Source organism: Cyanidioschyzon merolae, chromosome 11 (assembly GCF_000091205.1).
Source record: "Cyanidioschyzon merolae strain 10D DNA, chromosome 11, complete genome".
Taxonomy (NCBI): domain Eukaryota; phylum Rhodophyta; class Bangiophyceae; order Cyanidiales; family Cyanidiaceae; genus Cyanidioschyzon; species Cyanidioschyzon merolae.
In genome coordinates this window covers 313569-338193 of record NC_010137.1, presented here as the reverse complement: position 1 = coordinate 338193, position 24625 = coordinate 313569, and the positions used below count along the sequence as shown (strand labels likewise).

General features: G+C 56.1%; 9 protein-coding genes across 9 annotated transcripts, besides 2 other annotated features; 6 read left to right on the top strand and 3 right to left on the bottom strand.

Moving 5' to 3' along the window:
- Window positions 1–94: 94 nt before the first annotated feature.
- CYME_CMK124C (similar to peroxisomal targeting signal type 1 receptor PEX5) lies at window positions 95–2059 on the top strand (the record flags this gene model as incomplete). Its single annotated transcript, XM_005536483.1, has 1 exon — window positions 95–2059. One exon carries the CDS (start codon window positions 95–97, stop codon window positions 2057–2059), a length of 1965 nt encoding a protein of 654 aa, XP_005536540.1.
- Window positions 1372–2727: a sequence feature (possible transcribed region).
- A 202-nt stretch (window positions 2728–2929) lies between these two features.
- Window positions 2930–3769, top strand: CYME_CMK122C (hypothetical protein; the record flags this gene model as incomplete). Its single annotated transcript, XM_005536482.1, has 1 exon — window positions 2930–3769. The coding sequence occupies one exon, from the start codon at window positions 2930–2932 to the stop codon at window positions 3767–3769; it is 840 nt and encodes a 279-aa protein (XP_005536539.1).
- Window positions 3405–4093: a sequence feature (possible transcribed region).
- Window positions 4094–5265: 1172 nt separating this feature from the next.
- CYME_CMK120C (hypothetical protein, conserved) lies at window positions 5266–5637 on the top strand (the record flags this gene model as incomplete). Its single annotated transcript, XM_005536481.1, has 1 exon — window positions 5266–5637. One exon carries the CDS (start codon window positions 5266–5268, stop codon window positions 5635–5637), a length of 372 nt encoding a protein of 123 aa, XP_005536538.1.
- Window positions 5638–5910: 273 nt separating this feature from the next.
- CYME_CMK119C (hypothetical protein) lies at window positions 5911–9831 on the bottom strand (the record flags this gene model as incomplete). The annotated part of the gene is made up of 1 exon (XM_005536480.1): window positions 5911–9831. The coding sequence occupies one exon, from the start codon at window positions 9829–9831 to the stop codon at window positions 5911–5913; it is 3921 nt and encodes a 1306-aa protein (XP_005536537.1).
- Window positions 9832–10240: 409 nt separating this feature from the next.
- On the top strand, window positions 10241–10684 carry CYME_CMK118C (40S ribosomal protein S12; the record flags this gene model as incomplete). Its single annotated transcript, XM_005536479.1, has 1 exon — window positions 10241–10684. One exon carries the CDS (start codon window positions 10241–10243, stop codon window positions 10682–10684), a length of 444 nt encoding a protein of 147 aa, XP_005536536.1.
- Window positions 10685–11117: 433 nt separating this feature from the next.
- Window positions 11118–12692, bottom strand: CYME_CMK117C (similar to Protein phosphatase 2C; the record flags this gene model as incomplete). Its single annotated transcript, XM_005536478.1, has 1 exon — window positions 11118–12692. The coding sequence occupies one exon, from the start codon at window positions 12690–12692 to the stop codon at window positions 11118–11120; it is 1575 nt and encodes a 524-aa protein (XP_005536535.1).
- An 848-nt stretch (window positions 12693–13540) lies between these two features.
- On the bottom strand, window positions 13541–14149 carry CYME_CMK116C (hypothetical protein; the record flags this gene model as incomplete). The annotated part of the gene is made up of 1 exon (XM_005536477.1): window positions 13541–14149. One exon carries the CDS (start codon window positions 14147–14149, stop codon window positions 13541–13543), a length of 609 nt encoding a protein of 202 aa, XP_005536534.1.
- An 899-nt stretch (window positions 14150–15048) lies between these two features.
- CYME_CMK115C (acyl-CoA oxidase ACX3) lies at window positions 15049–17370 on the top strand (the record flags this gene model as incomplete). The annotated part of the gene is made up of 1 exon (XM_005536476.1): window positions 15049–17370. The coding sequence occupies one exon, from the start codon at window positions 15049–15051 to the stop codon at window positions 17368–17370; it is 2322 nt and encodes a 773-aa protein (XP_005536533.1).
- Window positions 17371–18924: 1554 nt separating this feature from the next.
- Window positions 18925–20202, top strand: CYME_CMK114C (similar to glucose-6-phosphate/phosphate-translocator precursor; the record flags this gene model as incomplete). Its single annotated transcript, XM_005536475.1, has 1 exon — window positions 18925–20202. One exon carries the CDS (start codon window positions 18925–18927, stop codon window positions 20200–20202), a length of 1278 nt encoding a protein of 425 aa, XP_005536532.1.
- Between the last annotated feature and the right edge of the window lie 4423 nt (window positions 20203–24625).

Below are 24625 nucleotides of genomic sequence, written 5' to 3'. Positions count from 1 at the left end.
GGAAGACTGCGGTTCCGTAACGTTCACCTGGTTGACTCGACCGTTTCAGAGCGTTGGTACTGTCGTTGGTGCACAGGGTTGAAGCCTACGCAGCATGGCTAGTTCGTGGCACCCGGCTGCGGCCCCGTCACAAGTCTGCGCTCCAGATGACGTCTCTGCGGCCAGAGTTGAAGGTCGCTCAGCGAGCGGAGGCAGTGCTGTGCCAGATGGCGCGGGTGCCTGGCTCGGGCAACTCGGTGCCGCGGCTGGGACCCGCGAGCGTGCCTGGGGGCCAGCACCAACGAACCAGGGTCCTGTGTTCGTGGGTCCGAGACCTGGCGAAGCGGCTCTAGAACTGCCGCTTCCGCCTGAGCTCGCTGCGGAGCTTGCCGCGCGGGGCGTGCCTTTGCAGGGTGCAGGCGCACTAGCGCCACCGCCTGCACTTGTAGCGGAGTTTGGGAGACTTCAGGTACACGGCGCTGGACCAGTGCCCGCACACGGCCAGGCTGCACAGACGCATCTACCGAATTCGTTTCATTCCATGCAAGCTGCCTGGAACACATCCCAGTTTGGTGCTGCACCGAAGCACCACGGTGGGATGTCGGCAGCGCCACCGCTTGACCGTGCTTGGGCGAGCACTGCTTCGGGTAGAGCGCAGCAGCACCTGGAGCCAGGCATGCGTCCTATGGCCTGGAGCGGTCCATACAGGTCAGCGTACGCTCCGCGCTACACATCATTTTACGGCCCGCAGAATTTTGCCTCGAACTGGAGTAATGTGAGCCGGGCTCCAGAAACGCAGACTGAACAGGTGCACCAAACCGACCAGCAACGCGACGAGCTGGAACAGAGTGCGACTTCTGCAAGTTTAGGACAAGCAGAGCAGCGCGATGTACAAGCCACAGCGCATACGCAGGTCTCGACAGATGCACCTGCTGCGAGCGTTGACGCTGAGACGCCTTCGAGTCTGTCTTTCGAGGAACTGCTCCGTCAAGCACGCGTCGATCTAGACGACACATTCGACGACGACTATTTACATGCGTACGGGAGAGCGATGAACGATACAGCTTATCGTTTTCAGTACACCGCCGAGGAGAATCGCTACCTCACAGACGAGGGACGCGAATCGCAGACCGCTGACAACAGGGCTGCAGCACTGGCAGCGCTTGCGGAAGGCGAGCGCTTGTACGCAGAAGGTCGACTTGCCGAGGCGATTATGGCCTTCGAGGCGGCCGTCAAACTCGACCGAGAACTTTCACGCGCATGGTATTTTCTGGGCGTCGCCCATGCGGAGTCTGACCAGGATCCACAGGCCATCGCCAGCTTGAAACGAGCCCTGGAATGTGAACACAATGAAGCACAGGGCGACGATATGATCGCAGATACGCTTTTATGTCTCGGGGTTTCGTATACCAATGAGCTGAATCCATCCCAAGCGTTAAGATATCTGCAGCAATGGTTGGATCTGCATCCTAGTGCGCAGGTGCAACCTGCCTCTGCCCGGGCTGCACCGGTTTCCTCTGCGTCACCTGCGGACGAAACGTATCCCACGCCCACCAGTCAAGTCGACGAGTTGTATGCACGACAACGGGCGCTGCTGGAGAGAGTCCAGGATCTTCTCAGTCGTCATAACGATGCTCAGCGCGATGCCGACCTCTACTCGGTGCTCGGTGTGGTGCACTCGTTGATGCGCGATTACGACGCAGCGGTTTTAGCTTTCCGCCGTTCTGTGGAGCTCCGCCCCGATGACTACCGCCTATGGAACCGTCTGGGGGCGACGCTAGCCAACCATTTTCGGAGTATGGAGGCGCTCAGAGCCTACCGCAGCGCCATTGATCGGCGACCGAACTTTGTACGAGCCTGGGTCAATGTGGGTACCTCGTATGCGAACCAGGGCTCGTACCCGCAGGCCATTCGATATTATATTCAGGCGCTGCAGCGCAATCCTAGAGCATTGCACATTTGGTCATATTTGCGAACCGCTGCAATCGCAATGAATCGACTTGACATCCTCGCCATGGCCGAGGATATGAATCAGGATAACTTGGAGGCGATCGCCGCCGCCCTCGAGCAGTCGTCATGAGCGTTTACGGTGTCACGGTTGGAGCTAGGGCAGTCGAGAGCGCCCATTTCCAATACGGGGTGGTGAATCACGCGCTCCAGTGCCCGATGGTACAACATGTGTCTGCGTACGCCGCAGCTTGGTCGAGTGGTGGCGTCATGAGCCCGTCGCCGCAAGTCTCTGAGATCAACCTGCATCCTGAGCGTGTTGTAAACGTGGCGAGTTTGTGTGTATGTGTGCGCTCGATGTGAGCTAGCCCGATACAAGATAGTGCGAGCACCCGATAGCGACAGGTTATCGCGTTGGATACGCAAGCTTATGCCTGCGCTTCACGACGAGGTGGCGTTCGAGTACCGGACAGGTGCAGGTGCACGTGAAGGTGTCCCGCTTCTGTTCAGAACGCAATGGCCATCATTCCTGGTTTTTTTCGGTGCATCTTTTCGTCTTAAGACAGTTTTAGTGAAACTGTTCGTATATTCAAAACTGTTCGCCAAGCAAGAGAACTACAGAACGAAAAGCGAGTCCATTGCCCTGTGGTGCTAAAGCGTTTCGCTGATTACCGTATTCAAACACCTGAACCACGCTCATACATTCACACGCTCACCGTCGTGCATCTACAGCTCTTGCTCACGCGAAAGACGAGACGCCTCCTCCCAAGCAACACGAACGCGGCAAACGTACCGCTTTTCGAGGGTTTCACGACGACGAGAGGCGGCACGTCGCAAGGCGGTGTCGTGCGCAGCGCCCTGGCCTCGACATTTCCGGGAACGCGTCTCGAGCTTTGCACGCTGTGACGTGTTCCTAAAAAAGTGGGTGTTCTGTGTACATGGTAGCGAGACTGCGTGGGCATCGTGTGTGCCTTTGAATTGAGCAGGACAGCACACAGCGTTCATGGCGTCGTCTGAGGCGAATCACGCCGGTGTTTCGGGCAACCAAGGAACTGCACCAGAGACTAGCCAAGGTGCAACGAGCACGCCTCGACAAGCGACCACAATGCTGCCAGGCTACGGAGGTGGCTACGGTGGTGGCTACGGAGGTGGCTACGGTGGTGCTGGTTATACCGGGGGCTACTACGGAGGCTACGGTATGGGTGGCGGTTATCTGGGGAACTTTTACGGCCCGGGGACGTACTACGGAGGTCTCGGTTCTGGGCTCTATGGCGGGTACGCAGCACTAGCGAGCCGTTTCACCAATGGTGTCGTGAATGACGGGCACTCGACAACATCTCAGGCGCTGGGGGTGCTCCAGTCCGTCATGGCTCCCGGTCAGTCGGCAATGGCGACCCTGCAGAACGTTATGCACGCAATCGCACGAGTAACCGGTATTCTGGAGGAGAATATGCGCACCATCCATATTCTCTTTGACAGCGTGTTTGGACTCGTTTATAATCTAACATTTTTAAGAGAGGAGTTGCGGGGTGCTCTGCAACACTTTCGACCCAAGTCCTGGTTCACAGAGTGGCTGCAGCGAATCCTGGGCCTCTGGCGTCTCTTGTTACTGCTTGCTCTGACACCATTCTCGCTCCGATTGCCGCCTGTTGCGGCCGTTCTGCGCTTTCTCGGACTGGTACCGAGGGAGCAACAGCCTATAGAGAATGATTCAGACACGGATTCGTTCTCCGATACGGATAGCGAGGAATCGCACCATGTGGGTGCGTCAAATCCGCGGACGACTTTGTCATGGTCGGCGAGAACGGCTGCAGCTGCGGCGAATGAACGACAGTCGCTATGATTGCAGAGCGCAATCACGCTTCCATTGACAACGTGCAGGTGAACCTGCTGATACCAGCAATGGAAACGAGAATACCCCGAGCAGCGCGGAAAGTCAGCGTAGAGATCGGGTGCTTCGTACGTTCGATGTTGCAGCGCGCTGCACTGCCGGCAACGTCAACACGACGTGCAGCGTTTGACGTGCTTGGGACGCAACACGGAAGCCTGTCAACGGGAAGCAAATGTGCGGCTTTGTTTTTGGATAACCGTGTTGCTGAATCTCGCCAAGACGAGGTAGAGCAATGCGACACCGGCTTCATGGTGCGCTACGCTTCATGGGTACGCAGCGTTTGCCAGAAATGGAGGCAACGTACGACCTCAGGCAGTTTTCGGTGAGGCGCTCTGCCTCTAGGATTGCCGAACCTCGTATTAGCGTCGCTGAGTTGCGTGCCGTATCGGAAATGACCCCGTGGCGTTTCGTGTGGTGTTGCGCAGTTGCCTCGGGCGCATGATCATGCAGACTTTCATCAAAACTGGGCGTTTGTCCACACTGCGAGCGACTCTGAACGGATGTCCGGCACATCGTCCCAGGCGAGGCGCCTATCGCACCAGAATTGTATACTTCAGCACCGACGGAGTGTCTCTGGTCCGTGAACACGCTCCCAGATGGACTCGAATCAATGATGCGATGATGCGAATGTCGATCATGGACGCTTTTTTCGGGTGTAACGACGCTGCTTCATGCACGGAGCTTTGTAGCTTGGCCAGGAATCGGGTATACACAGCGCGTCGTGAAGCATCGCGTTCGACAAGTACATGCTTTCCACTATGTGCACACATACATTCCATATGAACCTTGAATACATGCTTGGATCACCGAGCGTATCGTGTCATTGCCGATGCTGCATGTCCATTAGGGAGCCCAATGTACTTGAGGCAGTGTCGAATGTTTCCAGGAAACGATTCTCGTATGGATGAATGCCGCCCATACAAAGCGGACGCTCACGGGTTCACTGCAGCCACCCGAGGACTGTCCTTGACTCGGCGCTAGCAGCATCGACGGAGCATTACGCCTACACCAAATGATTCCCGCTGATACCTCGAATACACTGAGGACGTCAGGGCGCTTGCCGTAGCACCTGACGATGCCCGTATGCCCTCGACGCGTTTCCGCGAACAGCTTCCGTTGTGCCGCCACCAACAGCATTCCGTAAAGGCAACCGGTGCATTGGGAGCGCTCCCTTTTTCGAACCGAGATGTCGTTGGTCTTGTCGTTGTTCCGGGGGGTACTGGTACGAGCCTCCAGGAACCGGACGCATTCACCATTCCTGTAGAGCGCGTTCTAGTCTAGTCGCTCACGCGCAAGCGCGATGCACTTTTGAGTAGCCATATTCTCTTCGTCGACACCAGGTCTGCGCGAGTTACGACGTCACACTGCTACTGCTGCTACTGCTGCTACTGCTGCTACTGCTGCTACTGCTGCTGCTACTGGTAGCCGGTACTCCCTGCTGTCGAGCAATGCCTTTCTGTGTGGGCGTACGCGACTCCGTTATGATTGCGCACTCCTTTCGAGGTGAAGCTTTCGGGTGCGCCCAGAACCTACACGGTGCAACGTATACAGTGGAGGCGGAGTTCTTCGCCGATGCACTCCAGCCAGACACGAACTGGGTCATCGATATCGGGGCAGCGTCCAAGGCGCTAGCCACTGCTCTTGAACCGTATCAGTGCCGCAACTTGGACGACCTCGAGGAGTTTCGTGGACAGAACACGACCACTGAGTTTATGGCGCGGCACATCCATAGCCGTTTGCGGACGCTCCTCTCGTTCCAGGGCAGACTCCGAGTGACCCTGCACGAGTCGTTCAAAGCGTGGGCCTCCTTCGAGGCCTAGCACGTTCGAGGTAGCGCGGGTTGTGCACGTTCTACGGAATAGGTACAAGTCTGGTGATGCCCTGTTCCAGCAGAGACCAAGTCCGTGCTGTGCGTGTTTAGAGACGGCTGGCGTGCGTACGACAAGTCCACCTGGAGCCTTGTACCCACATACAACCGATTCATTTCCAGTGAATATCCGTGTTCGTAAGTGCCTCGCCCGCCGGGCGACCAGCGCTGCTGCCGCTGTTCAACGGGCATGCTGCCAGGTGCCAATGGACGCATATGCAACGCCCTATGCAGGAAAGCACAAGAGCTCCAGGCGTATGCGCTCACAGAGCTCGTTCAGAAGCGTCAGGTCTCGCTGGCGATCTTGGCTGCTTACGAAGGCACCGGTTATGCGCTGATCGCTGGACTCTTGTCTGGCAAGCGACGTGATCGTATGGAGCCGATCCAAGCACAACGTTGCCTGCTCCAGCGGGATCAGTGGCAACAGCGCCAACATGATCCCACCGAATGCACCCTGCACGAGTCCGATACAGCGAGTGTACCAGCGGAGCGAACGCTTCGAATGTGTGTGCGGTGATCCCTCATCAAGTGCTTGGTGTAGCGCTATGAGGCGTTGCGTCCGTGACGAATATTGCCGTTGGATTCGTTCGAGAATCACAAGGCACAGAGGATCCGCATACGCGATGCTCTCCTCGAACGATGACACAGGCGAGCTCGTTTCCATGAGCGGGTCATCGTCGGGGAACGCGCTTTCCGCACGATTCAAGGATGTCGCGTGATCAGCACGCAATGCTCCCGGTGCGACAACCTCCGTACATGAAGCCGCATATTCGTTGCATAAAAGGGCTCGCCAGTAGGCTACGAGGCGCTGACGACGCTGCTCGTCGCTTTGTTTCATTTCATCGACCGCAGCAGTGACATCTGACGTCGTCGTTGTCGTCGCCATGGAATCCATATCGAGAAGCGCGCTCCAGACGTGTCTGCCTGCGGAGCGGAGCACGTGTTCCAGTGATGCTCCCGCGCCCTCTAATCGTAGGAGCGATTCCGCCAGTGAAACCGGTCGGAAAAAGGGCAAGCGCGCCTCGATAAACAGCGGAGCTGCCTCTGGAATGATCAGGCGTCGCCCGCAAATACGTTCAAGCCAGGCTCCGATGCGTCGTTGCTGAACGAGCCACGGTTGCCAGCGCATCCGATACGCAAGCGCTGAACGCTGCACAAGCCAGGGCCAAACGGTTGCCCCGAAGCAAGCCCACGATTGTTTCATGACCTCGAGAAGGTCATCCGCAGGATCCGTAGGTGCAGCGGCCGTAGCGGCACCAGTTGCTCCTTCAACGCCCTGGGAAACGCAGCTCCATAGAGGCGCCATCCAGAAGCGTCTGAGCATTTGCTCAAGAAGCGCGTCTTCGTCTGGTTGCAAGACGATTTGGTAAGGTCGGAGGTCAAAATCCAGCAGTCTCCAGAAGGATTCCGAGGGCGTCTCGGAGCTGTTCGATGACGGGGCCAGGAGCCATACGCACAGCAGGCGGGCGAGGCGTGCAGCACCGCCTGACTCGCTGGTGTTCCCAGAGGCACCGCACATCGCGTAGAGAGCTTCGTAGGAGAGGCCCGAGCGAAGCGTTGCGCCACAAGTAGCCATGAGCTGGGCGCTGACCAGCGCCAGGGGCGCGTTTTGCTCCATATCCAGAACCAGGTTCATGACGAGTCGGATAGGACTCAGCGTCGGCAGACTGTCAGCGTACTCGCGCAGAGAGGTCAGCTCCCGCTGCAGGTACGCCTGCGAGTCACGGGAGCGACCCAGACGCAGGCGTCGGGCGTGGTACGCGGCTCGAGAACGATGCGCCCATGCCCCGTGGATCAACATGCGGGCAAGGCCGTAGAATGCGTCAGACGCTTCCAGGACGGGGAGCAGCGGCACCTGCTCCGTCAGCGCCGGGTCTACGGCAAACTGGATGTAACGAGCGAGCCGCTCGATGGAGCGTGGTGTCCACTGATCATTCGGCATCAGGTGAGGCAGGGATTCCAGTAGCTCCGCCTCGCCCGACAGGTCTGCGTCATTGCTGGGCAGGGCGCCTGCCGTGTGGCGCGGTGCCTGCTGGTGCTCCCACCACTGCGCTGCATACCAGACTCGATAACCGAGGCGGGTGAGCGCTAGGGCAGCTCTCGGGTCCGACTCGCAATCGTGCAACAGCCAGAGAAGCACCCGAAGGAGTCGATGGGCGCGCCGGGTTGGCTGCCACGGATACTCTCTGAGGATGCTCGTCAGCAAGCCGAACCAGGCATTCGCTAACAACGCTGGCCATCTATTGCTCTTATATGCGGAAAGTGGCATTTGTTGAAGCAGAAATCGAAGCGTTTTCGCCGGATCCATCAGTTGAGCCTGAACCAGATGATCGAGCGCTTCAAGTGCATAGGCTATAGCGTCGTGTCCCGCGTTTGTCTCGCGCATGCGGAGCACCACTGCCTGGATCAAAGCGAGCAACTGCATGCCGCGAGCAGGCACAGACGAGCAGAGATCTCTCACGCTTTTCATGTAAAGCGATAATACTGAGGTTGCATATTGGTGGTCTCTGTTGAGAGCCCTTGATAGCCCCTGTTCGAGAAGACGCTGCGCTCGAGGCAGACGAAGCGCGAGTCGCCCGAGAATCGTGACCCATAGCCGCTCCCAGGCTAGTCGGTGCTGCTCACGCGCTTCGCGCAGCGCTTCACCGAATACCAGCTGAATACAGGGCAGAAACGTTTTCAGGAATACCTCATTGTTCTGCACGAAGCTCTGCATGCAGTCAATGAAGAGACAAATGTTCAGACCGGTGACGAGTTCTCCGGTACGCAACGTTACAAGTAACGCCGCTATCACAACATAAAGAACCTCGATGGGGTACTGCGTTTTGCCATGCGACAGGCGATTCCTGTGCGCCAGCTTCAGAATAACCGCACCCTGCACCTGTGGCTGGTGTACAGCGAACAAGTAGCTGACAAACAACGGCAGTGGAATGCGTTCGGATTCTTGGCTCCACAGCCATTCGGCGAGCTTCTCCAGATTTGACTCAAGTGCAAGCACATGCCCAATCGTCTGGCAGAGGGCACGCGTTCGCGGAAAAAGACTTTGGGTTCGCTCTAGAAGTGCTTCGAGTGCATCCGATAGATCCGCGACATGCGACAAGTGCTCGCTGTTTGTCGAAGAACCCAGTATACGGACCGTCCAGAAGAGTCGCACATCGACTCGCTTCCAATCGTAGAGATCGTTCAGTTGCTCTTTGCTGGGTCCCATCGAAGAAAACCAGACGGACCCATAGCGCTCAAGTGCATGCCAGTCGTGCAGCAGAAGGAGCACTGCCGCAGAGTCCCGATGCTCCCGAAAAGCATCCCTCCTCGATAGCATCGACCGAGTCTGGCCCACACCGGCGATAACGCTGGGATCAGGCACTGATGCTGTCCCAGACAGGAAGGCCTCCATGCGAACCAGATACCACAACAGCATAGAAACGTCGGGTTGAGGAAATCTTTCCAAAATCAGACTGAACTCTTCAGATGGAAATTGATCTCCTCGATACTGAAGCAGGAGGTACAGCGCTGCCTGTGCAAGGTTGCTGGGCAGTGCATAGCGGAGGAAGATTCTCCGCGCTCGCGAAGCCGTACTCGGGGTCATAACCGCTTGCAAGTACGCTACGGCGATGTTGGTAGTTTGCCTGACAAGTTCATATTCAGGCATCGCTGGCAGCGCTACCGCGGAGCGTTCCAGATACGCGCGATCTGCAAGTGCAGCGACAGCACAAGCCAGTTCCTCTCGGTCGCTGTGAGCGGCTGCGAGCAACAAGACGCGAGCACTCGTTTCATCGAGCGCCACTAGTCGCCAAGCAAAGCGCGCTACGAAACACTCGGCTCCATTTCGCACTTGAGGCAGACAGCTGCGCAAAGCACGTGCTATGGAAGTGCAGGTTTGCTCAGACGCGCGCGCCCACTCCGAAAGCAGCGTTTCAAGGACGACGTCGATCTCCCGCAGGCTACCCTGCGTCAACAGCCGCTGCACTTGTTCTGGTATTGGTTCATTCGAGTGAACACGTACCGCGGTTGCGCCCGAGACAGCGCGTTGCTGGCCATATCTCTGGCTTCCCGACACCTCCTGGAACCAAGACCGAGCTAAGCGCTGCGCTTCTGCGACCCGAGTGTGCAACGAAACGAGACGAGTCGGGTCGCGTTCGGGGAGCATGGGCGACGAATCTACACGGGTACCAGCGCGTTGAACTCGAAAGGATCAGGATCAGGGCGTCCAGCGCGCTGCACCATGGATGTCGCATGCAGTAGACCCCACCAGGTATGCAGAAGGTCTGCAGGAGGTCCTTAGTAGCTCCTTCGTCGACGCTGGACAAGTAATGAAATGGAGAGCGGTTGTGAGGACTCGAGCGTCCTTAGGCGCTCCCATACGCTTGTCCTTTATATATATTTATATTCCTAAAGATATAATACAGTATAGCATCGTGCAACAGCCCTCTGGGCGCTGCTCGCCGCGGCCGCCACTTGCCACCAGGTACTTGCTACTTCTTCAGGAGCTGTGTCAACGCAACGGAGGCGACCTGGTGTCGTCGAGGACTCGTTTCGACGCCTGCACAACTTCAATCATGACGGAAGTCGCAGAGTCTGTTCCAGAAGCGCCTAGTGTGCCCGCACTACCGGTAGTGGTTCCCGAGGAGGAAGTCACGGACGTGAACACCGCACTGCGGATCGTGCTGCGAAAAGCGCTTGCTCACGGTGGTCTGTCTCGCGGTCTGCGCGAGTCTGTGCGTGCGTTGGATAGCCGCAAAGCACGTTTATGTGTTTTGGCAATGAGCTGCGACGAGCCTGCGATGGTAAAGCTCGTGCAAGCACTCTGTGCTGAACACGGGATCAACCTCATCTGTGTTCCCGATGGAAAGGAACTCGGCGAGTGGGCCGGCCTCTGCAAGCTGGACGCTGACGGAACGCCGCGGAAAGTCGTGTCGTGTTCCTGTGTCGTTGTGAAGGACTTTGGTGAGCCGAGCAAAGGACTTACCTTTTTGGAAAACTACCTGAAAGAGCAGTCATGATTTTAAAGCTGACGATGCATGTACCGCATAGCGCATTGACCAGTTTCCAGTTTCCAGTCTCCATGCATGCAGGCTTCGCTGTCGCGCAAAGCCGCTTGTCTGTTTGGATTGCACGAGTCCAACACCGTATACAGCGAAAGCGAGCACACGAACAGCAGTGAAGGGTGCGCGATGCTCGCTCTGCTAGCTGGCTGGCTGGCTGACTGGCTGGCTGACTCTGGTTGGTCTGTATTCCAAGCAAACCGTTGGCCGCATCCGAGGGCCTTGTAGCTCGACCGATTCTCAGCAGATACAGTTTACAAGGCATAAGATTATGTCTTCGAAGCGTGAACTCATGGTGAACCGTTGGTTGCGAGCCGGCGAGCAGCCGCCGGCACCTCGTAGCCCAAAAGGTATTTCAGAACGCTGGCTCCTCAGAGGCTTTTCGGCAGCACTACCGAGGTCTGCGCTGAAACAGGCCGAATTTCGACGTAGAGCGCTGGCGGTCTTGATCGTCGGCGCTTGCGGCTCGCATGTGATCCCCAAGGGACAGGGTGTTCAACTGCTCCTCGGGTGCGTCGCCAAGGACGACTTCCGCGGGTTCCCCACCGAGCCCAGTAGGACCCAGTTCCGTGGTATATGCGGAAACGTCCTCTTGTTCATTATACAGAGAATTATCCTCGGAAGCCAGTGAGAGATTCGATTGGCTCGAATCTCGCGAGGGCATTTCCGGATCATGCTCGCCGGTCGACGCAGATGAGGACGTTGTTTCGTTCAGAGCCATAGAGCTGAGGTGCTGAAACGCTCTTCCACCGTGCACCGTGACGTCGCGCATGAGGTCGGGTCGCGACAAGACAATCACAATGACGGTGACGTTATCGCCGGAGCCGGCAGCAAGCGCGGCGTGCACCAGCGTTGTCGCCGCTGCTTGCGGATCACCGCCGTAGCGACGTAGCGCCGCTCGTGTGATTCGAACAGCTTCCTCGTTCGTGAGGCGACACCACACCCCATCACATGCTACGATAAGGAACTCGTCTTGAGGATGAAGCTCACGGATTGTGATATCCGGGTCGGGAATCAGAAGATTTCCAGTAATATCCAAATGTGGGAAGAGTCGGCGAGCGTGCGCCTTGAGATCCAGATCACCGAGCGCCCTCGTCAGTGATATGTACCCGTTGACACCGCGGGAATTGATAAAGCCGCCGGCGGCCTTGATGCGGCGTACCTCCTGGGGCACCATGGGACTGTGGTCCACGCTGAGCGGTACCGCGACACCGCCTGCAGCGCAGAGCACGGTTCGCGAGTCGCCAACATTGCAGCAGTATATTTTCCCGTCTTTCAGTACTGCAAGTGCAACGGTTGTACCCGCGTACGTCCGCTTCCGCACGGATTCCGCGAGAATTTCCTGGTCAATAAGATGACAAGTCTCAGTGAGGGCTCGTTCCGTGTCCGTTATAAAAGCATCATGTGCCAGTAATCGCTCGAGAAAATGATCGTGACAATAGTTGCTTGCAAGTTTTCCACCGTGGCCATCGAAAACGCCGAATATGCCGATCGCATCCGCCCCGTCGCCAATGACTAGCGTGCAACACCGATCTTCCATGGTTGGTCGCCGGCCCTGCTCCTCGACGACACCATGGGCGTAAACCTGCGAGAAAGGGAGCAGTCGCCTCCGCGAAGCCGCAGAATCGGCAACTGAATCTCGCCCTCTCAGGCGACTCGAAAGACTGCGTCCCGACTCACTGCGCCGCAGTGGCTGGAACAGACGCGAAGCCGCACGCCGCAGCGAAGAACCCAAGGACGTGCCTTCAGCGCTCGCACGACTTTTGTTTGTTTTGGGTATTGGAACACCCGACATTTCGCGAGTCTCAACTCTTGCCCTGGCAGCGAGCGGCTCCTTGATGGCTTTGAACTGCTCCGCAGAGAGCCTTTCAGCAGAGTCTACGGAGACAGTGGAGAAGCTCGACGTGGACAAGCGTTGCAACGCGTCGTTCGACACGTCCAAACGTTCTCCACTCGCGCTCGGCATGTGTGCGTGAAGCTCCCGGAGGCCGCGCAGCAACAAAAAACTCGGCTCGCTAAGAATAGCGCTCAGAGTTTCGGCCTTGTGACCGTAGAGCGGATACGAGCTCGTTTGTGCTACGGTGCTGCAGAACCTGCGTTGGTACGACGTCGATGAGGGTGCGCTGCAGATGCGTCTATTTGCACGATAGACGGCGGCGGTACACAGCAGATGGTCGTGGCTCAACGGACTCGCCGCCGTCGTTGGTATCATCTCATCGCTGGAGCGCGTCCATTTCCGTTGAATCGCATGACGTCATGATTTGGATGCTATCCTTTCATGTACATACCGGACATTGAGATGATCGCGTGGACGCGCACGCTACCCGCTGCCGTGCGCTCGGCGATCTCGCGCGACGCTGTTGTGGAGCTGTTCGGGTGGCAGCACGCACTGTAGCGCAATCGTGCGGGCAGCAAACGATTGCCCACGTATCCATACATCGAAAGCGCGGTGCTTTTTCGTTGCACGTGGTGAGGTCTTTCAGAGCCGTTCAGGCAAAAATGTCGACACTGGGGGATTTTGCGGCTCTAACTATATGGAATAGGGTATCGAGTCAGTGAGAACGGCGGGACGAACGAAATGCAGCTCTCTGAGAAACCTGAGCACTCAAGCTTAGATAAAAGTGCAGTACACTGGTGACAAGAGACTGAACGCGCGCGACGCCGCCAGCAAGACTAGCAACCTCGGTACCCATATGCTGCGATTGCACTTGTCTCATACTCAGAGTCACAGCAGAGAAAGAACCGCGGAGTGTTTGCCAAAGTCACAGAGCACCTTATCGTGGTCTGCAACGGAACTCTGTCCGCTGTTTGATCCTAAATTGGGCTGCTGTGATACGCTGTTCCGGTGGTTTTCCAGAGTCTTGCGAACGGTACGTTGTCACGGTTGCTGAGAGCGCTCTTTCTCGTGAGCATTTGCGTGGCGTTGCAGTTACGTGTGGCTACATCGCGCAAAAATCGAACGGAATATGCATTCCGCCTCGTCAGGGTACAGCGTATGGCATTCGTGATGCATACAGCAAAGGAGGCTGTTCCGGAGACCAGACCGATGCTTAGATACGGCGGCCGCATCTGTGTCGTCAAGAGCGCGCTTCCGTGGCCTAGATCAGAAAGCAAATGAATCCCCATTTGTTTCGATATGTGAGCTTGCTCAGCGCTCCTTGGCATTGCCCGACTGGAGGATGTCTCTGCGAGGAGCGTTATGAAAACGATCAAACTGCAACGGAAGCTTTTCTGAACACCAGTGTGCACGACGAACAACAAAGCAGTGTTAGAACTGAGTTCACCGGCACGCGCACGCACACGCGGACATCGTCGACGTTCGCATTGTCCGGTGCCGCGTAGCTGCGAGTCCCGGGATTCACGCATGGACGTAAAATCAGGAACAGTGCCGTTTGTACCAGAAATAGTATTCATGCGCCCCATATCCCGTTTTTAGAAGCCATCGGTGCCGTAGATCGCCTCCGCGTTCTGCACTGTAAGCAGCAGAAATCGAGCTGATTTTTCAGTCGTTACGAAAGTGCGTCTTGATTCTCTGGAAGACTGATCTCCTCCGAAATCTAATCCTTCGTCGACACTACGCTTGACCGGAGCGTTGGCAGCACAGCGAGCGCCTGTATCCGTACACGTGCGCGTACGCACGGATGCCGGCGAGGAGCTGCCGCCTGGCGCGCGCGCCGTTCGATCACCTCGACACCTTTTATCCAGGATTCTCCACGAGCATTGTCGTGCATCTGCGTCTAGAAAGTTTAAGCACTCAAAACTGAATTTCTTTGTGGTAGGCAACGGCGCTGTTCGCGAAAACCCCGCAGCCACCGGGACTGGGGTGTGTCACGAAAGGCTCCAGATAGAGCAGTTTCTGCTGCAGCCCGCGCGTCGCTCTGCTCGCGTTGAATCGCTTGTGCAACCTATAGTGCAGATGAAAGAATGCCTGCCTGGAGGGACCCGAACGCAGGCAGACTGCAGCATGGGCCATCTTGCTGCCTGTGCAGAAATCACCGGAATCAAATCCCCGATCCTCTACAGGGCCAGGTGGCGGACACAGACTCGGATATGCCAGGCATACCATTCAAAGCCCAAAACTAGTTGATTTGAGACACTTATGTATTATCCGAATTCGCGTCCTGCGGATGCACACCCCGGTATCGCGATCACGGCAATCTCCGCCTCGCTCCAGAAGGATACGTTGTCGAGCGCGACACACACACACCCTCGATAACGTTCAGCGGTATTAGGGGCATTGTGGCTGTGACTTGGGGCTGCTTCCTTAGAAACAAGGACTCAAAAGAAACCGTCTTGTTTTGAGAAACTCTAATCTCGACAACATGGAAAAACATTTACCGATCTCGACGGACGATGCGCGCAACAGCGTCAGGGTGACTGGCGGAGCTGTGCGTGAAGCAGCCGCCACCGGTGTCGTTCAAGCGTTCGCTGGGGTTCGGCAGATGCCTCGAAATCCCGCGAGAAGCGACGCTCTGCAAGAGATGGATAGCGAGAAATCGGCAACGTTTCGTCTGTGTCGTTCGCCTGCGGAAGCGCCGGGTACCCCAGGTGTACCGCTGCAGCTTACTTTCTGTCGACAGCGTATGCGCGCCCTCCTGGACGCTCACGACATTGCGTTTCGGGACCGCATATATGCAATGTTTGAACAACATGCGGACTTGTTCACACCTCGCTACGGTCTAACGGTTCCCGAGGAGCGCGAACTGGTTATGGCGCGTTGGGCAGTTATTCGCGAAGCCCAGCTCCTGAAGGGAACACTGAACTACTCGCCGGAAGCGAGAGGCCGATACGACGCAGTAATGGAGTCGTGCGGCTACGTTGATCATTCCCTGGAAGTGAAAATGGGCGTTCACTACGGTCTGTTTGGTAGTAGCGTGGCGCTGCTCGGTGACGAGCAGCAATGCCGGCGCTGGCTGCAAGACATCGAGGACGCGCGCATGCTGGGCTGCTTTGCGTTAACGGAGCTTGGGCATGGGTCCAATGTTCGTGGCATTGAGACCCTGGCAACCTACGACCCAGGTCGCGGGGAATTTATCATCCATACACCGACGGAGACGGCACAAAAATATTGGATTGGTGGTGCAGCGGAAACTGCGCGCTGGGCAGTGGTGTTTGCCAAACTCCTCACACCGGACGGCGTCCATCGTGGTATCCACCCTTTTCTGGTGCGCCTGCGCACCGACGCCGGCGAGGTCTGCCACGGGATTACCATTGCCGACGTCGGCGTGAAGCAAGGCCTCAACGGGGTCGACAATGGCCGCATCTGGTTTGACAACGTGCGCATTCCACGCGAGCAAATGCTTGCCAGATACTCCCAGGTGCTACCCGATGGATCGTACCGCTCTTCCTTCAAGACTGGTGACGAGCAGTTCGCTGCGCAGCTCGCGGCTCTCACTGGTGGACGCGTCAGTATCAGTGTTGGTGCTGTGAATCGCATGAAAACTGGGCTGTGCATAGCGATACGGTACGCGCTCTCCCGGCGAGCGTTTGCGCCCTCTGGCGATGACGAAGAGGCCGATGCCACCGCAAATGAGACACATGATGGTAAGACCGCACCCGAGGAGATGCTACTCATGGATTACCAGTCGCACCAGATGCGCTTGCTGCCCATGTTGGCGACGACCTACGTGCTGGCGCTGGCAACGAACCGCCTTAAGTATCGATGGCATCATCGGTTAGAGGATCCAAATCCCAAAGAGATTCACCTGTGGAGCTCTGGACTCAAAGCGTTTGCGACCTGGACAATGTCGGACGTCCTGCAGGAATGTCGCGAGTCGTGCGGTGGTATGGGCTATCTAGCAGAGAATCGCATTGGCGTCTTGAAATGTGATTTTGACGTCTATCTTACGTACGAGGGCACGAATATTGTGCTTGTTCAGCAGGTAGCGCGAGCACAGCTCGCGGCGTACGCAGCAGGGAAGCTGCCGCCACCGCCCGCAGTCCCAGCGATTACCTCGGATCGCGAGCTGGCGGAGCCCGCGTTCATCACAGCATCGCTGGCGAGGCTGCATGATGCGCTTGTGCGTCGACTCGCAGAGCGGCTCACGTACGCTACGAAACAGAATTCAATGAAACCATTCTTTGCTTGGAACAAGATGTGCCTGGATTTGGCGATCGATGTAGGAAAGGTTTACACATGCCTGCTTGCCTATCGTATCGCCTGTGATGAGGTCCGTCAGATCGATGATCCAGCTCTCAAGCAGATTCTCGGATACTGTTGTGCGCTTTACGGTCTGCACATGCTGGATAAGTACGGAGCGCTGTTGACGCGCATGAATGTTTATGCGGATGCACCGAACACACTGGAACGCATTCACCAGCAGGTGGAGTACCTGAGCAGCCTCTTGCGACCAAACGCCCTCGCGCTAGTGGATGCATTTTCGATACCCCCGATGCTACTTGCCCCGATCGCCTTTGACTGGATAACTCGAAACGCCCGCGCCCACATTCACAAATACGGGGAGCGGCAACGCGTCTCATCGCACTCGGTTGTGAGTGCTTTACAGGCGCCTCCGCGAGTTCCGGATCGAAACAGCACACAGCAGCACGTTCCTGGCTTTCCGGTCTGTAATCAGGCCACGCTGAACAGAGACACTGAGATTACGAGCCAGACCAAGGCGGGTTGGCGATTCCCGCGTCTCTGAGTCGACCGTGCGGCTCTCCTCGCACGCTGGAAAGATGAGCCGCGTGTCTCGATCGAAGGACGTTCCTAGAGCTTCATTTACTTGATCAGATAAATGAGTGATTGCAGACGTGCACGAAACCGAATCCTGGACGCTGTTGTGGTATCCGTCGCGCATCCGTACTGAGGTTGCATCGCAGCAGCGCAAAGCGCACACCTCCGTTACCGAAAACAGGAGGCGACAAAACCTCCCGTCAATGTTCTTCAAGGCATGACAATGGTATCCAATATCCGTGACCTGGTTAGGTTCATTGAGGTTGCTCCAGTGAAAAAATGTCGGTCTTCATATGGCGAGCGTAGAGACGCGTCCGGTGTTCCTACAGGCGTTTGCCGCAGAATCGGCGTGCAGAAGGTCGCCCGATTCCACCATCCATTGTTCATTGGAGAATACATAGACCAGAGCATATGGAACTTGGACGCTTTCATGGAAGCGTCGCGGTGCATTCCTTGTGGACGGACAGCGTTGAAGCGGCCGTAGGCTCCAGATCAGAGACAGAGATCGATTGCGCACCATAGAGAGCCAACAGGATCTAACCACTGAAGAGCGACTAGTTTACTGCTTGGCTCCCTGTCCATGGCAAACAGTATTAGGTGGAAAGGTTTCCGTTTCTTTCACAGTTTACCGTCTATGCGGAACGACCCGCGCATCGACCTATGCTGTGGGGCAAGTGCTCCGCGCACCGCCCTTCTCAATGGCTCGTGCCGTTGCGAGATATGCGCAAATCGCCCTCGAGGCAGATGTTGCCCGGGCGATCAGTGCATCGCCTGCGCCGAGGCACCGCCTTGGACGCTGTGGTCTCCCAGCGTGTCTTGTCGCGCCACCATCGGCATCAGGTCCGTCTGAGCGGCCTGCTAGCTCCCAGACCGATCATGAGACCTGTGCCCGTACCAAGTGAACAACGCAGCGAGCCGACGCCCACAAAGGCACTGCACCGCCGTCCCGCCTCATCAGAGCAACGCTTCATCCAGAAGCCGCTGAACCTAGCTTCTCTGACAAAAAGTCGCTAAAGTTTATGGTACGCGAACGCGTATCCACAGAGACCAAGAACGCATTCGTTTCCTCTTGTAACACGCACACGCACATGCACTCGGAATCAGCTTCAATGCATCCAACTTTCACTGCAGCAAAACGCCCCGGCAGGCGACAGCTCTCTCCGCAATCATCGCAGCCGGTGGGGCTCAGAAGCAGGCGATGGGTATCGGCATCGCCGCCGGTTTTTTTCCATTGACAAAACGTTTACTTAGGCCAGCGTTCTCCGATGATGCGCATTGTTCTTTTCTTCCTTTTTTTTGTGCATCGCCGCCGATGCGATGCGCCTGGGATCCGATCCGCCGCCACCGTCGCCGTCGCCGCGACCGCCGGCGGTGCGCCCTGTGCTCCTCCGGGTCGAGGTCGCTGCGCTGGGCACGATTTGCTTCGTGGGTGCGCATCAGGCAGAGCATTGGCTGCTGGTATCGTAGCGGCGAGAGTCTCCAGTTTGAAATAAGCGCTGGACTCCATCTGGTGCCTCAGAAAATGACCACAGACTACAACCGGGCATATACGAAAACATTGGCGTTCGTTGGAGGCTTCACGCCGTTCCGGATTTGTGCGTCGCTTCGGGGCCTAGCCGGACGGAGCAGCAGGGGGCCGGTTTGTTCAAAAACATCTGCGCTGCCTGTGACGTCGGTACTTGCGCGCAGTGCAACTTCCTGGGCTCCGCGGAGATGGGGTTTCCCGCGGCGACCCGAGTACCAGTGGCGTGGCGTCCAGGCACGCACGGGTAAGCTGGCCGTCGCGGCTGTACGCATGGCGGCTGCAGCCGAGGATGCCGCTTCAGGTGGTGTGCCAAAACCAGTGAGCGAGCTGGGTATCGCCCGGCGGTTGAAAATCGGGTCTTATTTTCTCCTATGGTACCTGTTCAACATCGTTTACAATATCAGCAACAAGACTGTACTGAACGCGATGGGCGGCGGTGGCTGGATTGTCGCCTGGTTGCAACTCGCGCTAGGTATTCCGTACATCTTGCTGGTGTGGACGCTGGGAATACGCAAAGCACCTACTATTTCTCTGAACGATGTGCAGAAGCTATTGCCGGTGGCGGCGGCGCATACGCTGGGTCACCTGTGCACGGTGCTGTCGTTTGGTGCCGTCGCGATAAGTTTCACGCATGTGGTCAAAGCGCTTGAACCTTTCGTGAATGTGGTGGGTTCCGCCATCTTTCTGCGGAGCGTATTCCCGCTGCCGGTCTATGCGTCACTGATCCCTGTCGTTGCTGGCGTCATTATGGCGTCCGTCTCAGAGGCCACCTTTAACTGGATGGGATTCCTGACTGCAATGGGCTCGAATTTTGCGTTCACAGCGCGGAATATTTTCAGCAAGATCAACATGACGACACCAAAGGGGCAGAATATGACGCCCATGAACCTGTACGCTGTTCTAACAATCTTATCGACTTTTCTTCTGCTGCCATTCGCTCTCATCGCTGAATGGCGGGTGTTTCCCGCGGCCTGGCGAGCGGCCGTCGCCGCAATGACCTTACCGAAGCTTCTGGTATGGGTAGGCGTTAGCGGCCTCTTTTTCTACCTGTACAATGAAATCGCTTTCATGGCTTTGGATTCGGTCCACCCAATTACTCATGCTGTTGGGAATACGGTGAAACGAGTGGTCATCATCATTGCTAGCGTGATCGTTTTCAAGAATCCCATTGACTGGCGCGGATGGCTCGGCAGTGCGATTGCAATCGGGGGTGTCCTGCTCTATTCTCTCGTGAAAAATTACTACGAGACGCGGGGTTCAAAACAGCAGAGGTGAGGGAGAAACCAGTCGTTGGCTCCGCCTCGGACAAGTACAGCGTTCTTGATCGCGGAACCATAATAGCATTGGAGACCGTTGTCGGGGCTGCTTCGGCGATGCATTCCGATTCTGGGTACGCTGTTCTCTTGCGATCTCGAGCTTGTGAAAGGGCCACGGGCCGCGGAACGTACGGGGTGTGCTTGCTCGTCAAAGACGTCGAACGAATTGCTGGCCCTGTTTTCACTGGTACCTTGGAGATGCACGCTCGGGGCACTGCGGCAGGCCCTTCATTTGCACTGCAGCCATGGCGAGACGTCGACGACAACAAAGGTCCACGGGCGCTCCCCTCGGCCGTCCCAAAGTTATAGCAGGAACCGTATTGGCGAACCGTTCACCGATTCATGCAACGGTATGCAGAATGCGCTCTAAACAGCGATGACTCCGCCCCATGATATGCTTCGACGTAAAAGCTTGCGGCATTATCCCTTGCCGCAGGGTTTCAGAAGGCATCTCAGCATCTACCGTCGAATTGGATACGTGCATGAGCGTCCTGCGTATCCACAGCACCAACTGAATGTATTGACCTTGCGTATTAGTGAGCGATGGGGTCTTGCGCCGAAGCCATGGGCATACTTCGGTTGCCGCCACAACCTCGAAGGACGCAAGCGTATATACGGGCGCGGCGATCAGCAAGGAACCCACGGGATGTGGGTTGCATATGTCGTGTAGACGTGCACGCACGCACGCACGCACGCACACACGCACGCGCGCACGCACGCACGCACGCACACACGCACGCACGCACACACGCACACACACACACGTATGCACGCACGCACGCACACCCGCATGCAGCATCCGTCCTAGACGCAGAGGATCGAGGCATCTGCGGTAAACAGGCGGTCCAGGCATATGGGTACGGTTGCGTGAGACTGACGTTGACGACTTAAAGGTCGCTTAGAGCCGATTATGTATGAGATAGACTTGTTTGGATCTTCTAAAGCGCCGAGAATAGCGATTGCACTCAGTGGCATAATATCAGCCAATGGTAGCGTTGCTGCTTTTATTGCCAATGCTGGTGTACCGTTTGCATTGCACTGGAGATGTTTGTGAATGGCGCGAAGCGTGTCAATTGATGACGTTCCTATGCACGGCAGTCGCCGCTGTGCTCCCTGGGTCGCTTGCAAATCAAACAGCCTTCGTGGGCCGTCTCTGGCGAACGTGAATACTCGGGAGTCATCATCGCAGGCGAAGCATCTATGCACCACGGGAACGTTATCCCCAGAGCAGTAAATGCTGGATTACGTGGAACAGCACGTCCTTTTCGCTGTTATTTGTCTTTTTCTCGCAGGTGCTCAGCGACGGGATGCATTCTTGAGAATGGCGAAAAGTCGTGGAAAACGTGATGCCGTCACTGCTAGCTTGCGCGTAAAGTCCTTCTCCGTACAAGTCGGTCATTCTGCGATCAGCAGATGGATCCCAGGTCCTACTTTTCCTTCATATCCTCGACGTCGTACAGCTGAAACAGAGCTCTTGAAACGCTATCTACATCACTGTCTTCTCGTCATAGCATTCGATTGCATGTGTTTGCCGATGAAAACCCACCAAAGAAGCCACAGGGTATGAAGTATCGTAGCGTGTATACGAACGGTGATGACCAGATGCGGATATGGAAAAAGGGCGATTCTGTGGGATACCGCCGTGCTTTGGACAACACCCTGTTGATATTGGACTGAGGCGCGTACGGCTTTTTCAGGAAGCAAGCGTACCCCTCTAACTCGATGAGCGTTTATTCGGGAGAAACGCTAGACCTGTATATACATATACCGTAGCTCAAAAAGGACGAGGCCGCTACTTGTAAAGAGCAGGCAAGCGACCATGGCGAGCGTAGCAGGCCTTGTGGCGGTTCAGTGGTGTGATCGCCTACAGGTCGCTGACCGAACAGCATCTTTCAACATCTCATTCTTGATCCAAGCATTTCATGACTTCTTTATCGCACATCATTTCATCCTGGTTTTAGACAACTTCGCTTTACGTTACTCATGTGCGATCAAGTAGTATGCTGCTCAGTCTAGCGCTCAGCTGCTCGTTGTACCAGCGTATTCTGCTCAGTGCAATCCAGTCGGTCGCGTCTTGCCTGGGGTCAAACGCCAGGTTTACGCCCCCGGATCCATGGACGAGTCGTTTGCACTCGTTCCGTTTTTCGTTAGCAAATCGGTGTCGATCTTTACCAGCCTTAGTCTGCTCTCTTGCTGTTCGAATTGTATAATAGAGGGAGTGGAGATTCGCGCTATGTTGCATGGGCGCATTCGCCACGGAGGAGGTCTTGAAGAGGTATTTGAGCTAATGTAAACACATAGAAAAAGACGAGCTTCAGCGTCAGCCTTCACCCATTGCTTACGAGACTCGAGGAAAAACGGATTTTGAGTATAATGGCGGCATCCATGCCATCCCGTCAGGGAAATGAGAAGCAAAGAGTGAGCAGGTCTCTGCGAGCATGATTGGAGCGTTCAAAAAACTTGTCGAGGAGTATTGGCGGCGCCCGGTCAAGATTTCTCGTTTCCAAGGAGGAAAACGAGGGAATGATTCACGTGCGATTTAGGTCGAAGGAGTATCATTCTGTATGCTCTCTGTGATACCTAGGCCTGAGTCTCGGAACCAGACGAATTTTCAGGCGTTTTCGGTAGATGTGCAGAAAGCGTTGATGGTGATCGGGCATCCCGCATTGGAGGGCGCCATAGCCGTCGCCTTCGCTCTGTCTCAAGAGGGCGGGACCAAAGACTCGAATGAAGAGCATCCGAGGCTGCTCAGGTTTTCCAAGGCAGAGGATGATTGGAAGACGGCTCAATGAACGTCAGGTAGCATATCAGAAAATTAACTAGCGGAGTTAAGACGTATCTGGTGGCTCTAGGGCCCGTACCGAGCAGCGGATGACGCGTTCGACGCTTCATTTAGAGAGAATACGAGCGTCCAAGTGGCTCAAGCGCACGTTCGCTTTCAAAAGAAATTGAGATAGCGCTGGGGTTTCGAAAGTTTCCCGTTCTCCGGAGGGACGTGTCATGCATTGGCCAACTTCTTTGTTGAGTGCGAAAAGGAGAAGAACGATAATGGGCATTGTTTGTGGGTAGCCTACGGAGCTGAATCTGCTCTAGCGCTTCGAGTCTGCTCTCACGCTCCTTCCACCAGAGCGTGCAGCGAGGGCAGGAACCGATGCTGAAAGATCCCTATCGATGTGTCGGGGTGACGTAAACGCATCCAAAGCAGATATGCATGCGCAAACTAGTAGAGAATCACGGAGTGAACCAGAGACCGATCCACGAGATGGTGTACGGCAAGCTGACCGATCGTCAGATGGCCAGGGAATCGAAAGCGAGAGGCCTGCTGCTGTGCGACTCCACCAGCTGCAATGTACGCAAGCACGTTCTGCAGCGAAACGTACACGCTTACATCAAACTTCTGAAAAAGTCTCGTGCCTTCGGAGTGTGCCCAGATGCTTTGTGTCTGGCGATCTTTCGATTGAATCGCTTAGCACTCAGCGTAGGTATTATGTGGAAACGCTGCGGACTTGCAATGAAAGAAATCAGTGTCCAGAAGGCAGCACATCGGATGATCACATGCAGAAAGGCAGTCGTATTTTACGGATTAGTCATGTCGAACGGCTGGAGCGTCGTATGTATATTCCGGGAACATGCTTCCTTGGCAATTTGTAGACGATAATGGTGTTCTAGGAAGCGATACTACTCATTACACCATACCCTCCCGAGCATATGACTCTAAATATCCAACCCTGGGCTGCAGTGCTGGCGTAAAAATGTAGTGTAACTGGCGCCGCTCGCTTTGGCTTACGCTGCAAGCGATGCTCACGGGCGGGAACCTTATAAAACACACTGATTCAGCAGTGACCGAAGCAGTCGGTGAAGGCGCACTTCCGTGCTTGACAGGATACCTCGACCCAGGCGAGCAGCGCGAATGCACCAGTTAACGCAGCTTGCACATGATAACTGATTGGTGTAAACGATGGCGCAGCAGAAAAGCTTATGGCTCCGTTATGGTTGCGATCGCAGCAGTGCGAGTCAAGTGAGAGCTACAGATGTCAGTCAGCGGCTGCAAGTTCGAAAGCTCTCGGGAATGTGACGGAAACAGTCGCCCGATTGTCCTGCCCAAGGAGCTCGTTTCCACAGGCTCGGCGATAACGACCAGTGACCTCATCGGAACATTCTTCCAGGTGACTTCATCTACACGGCAATATCACTGGAGAATACCGGTTGTTTTATTCCCATGAGAGCGTTCGCGTTGCATGCGAGAAACGCTGGTTGCATGCATCCAATTCTTTCCGCCGGATACGCTCCTATTCCAGCGAATTCAAGCCCGTGCCTATCGATTTCGCTCGTTGAACGCTATCACTGCACAGACAACTCCAATCTGGATGTTACATCATTCC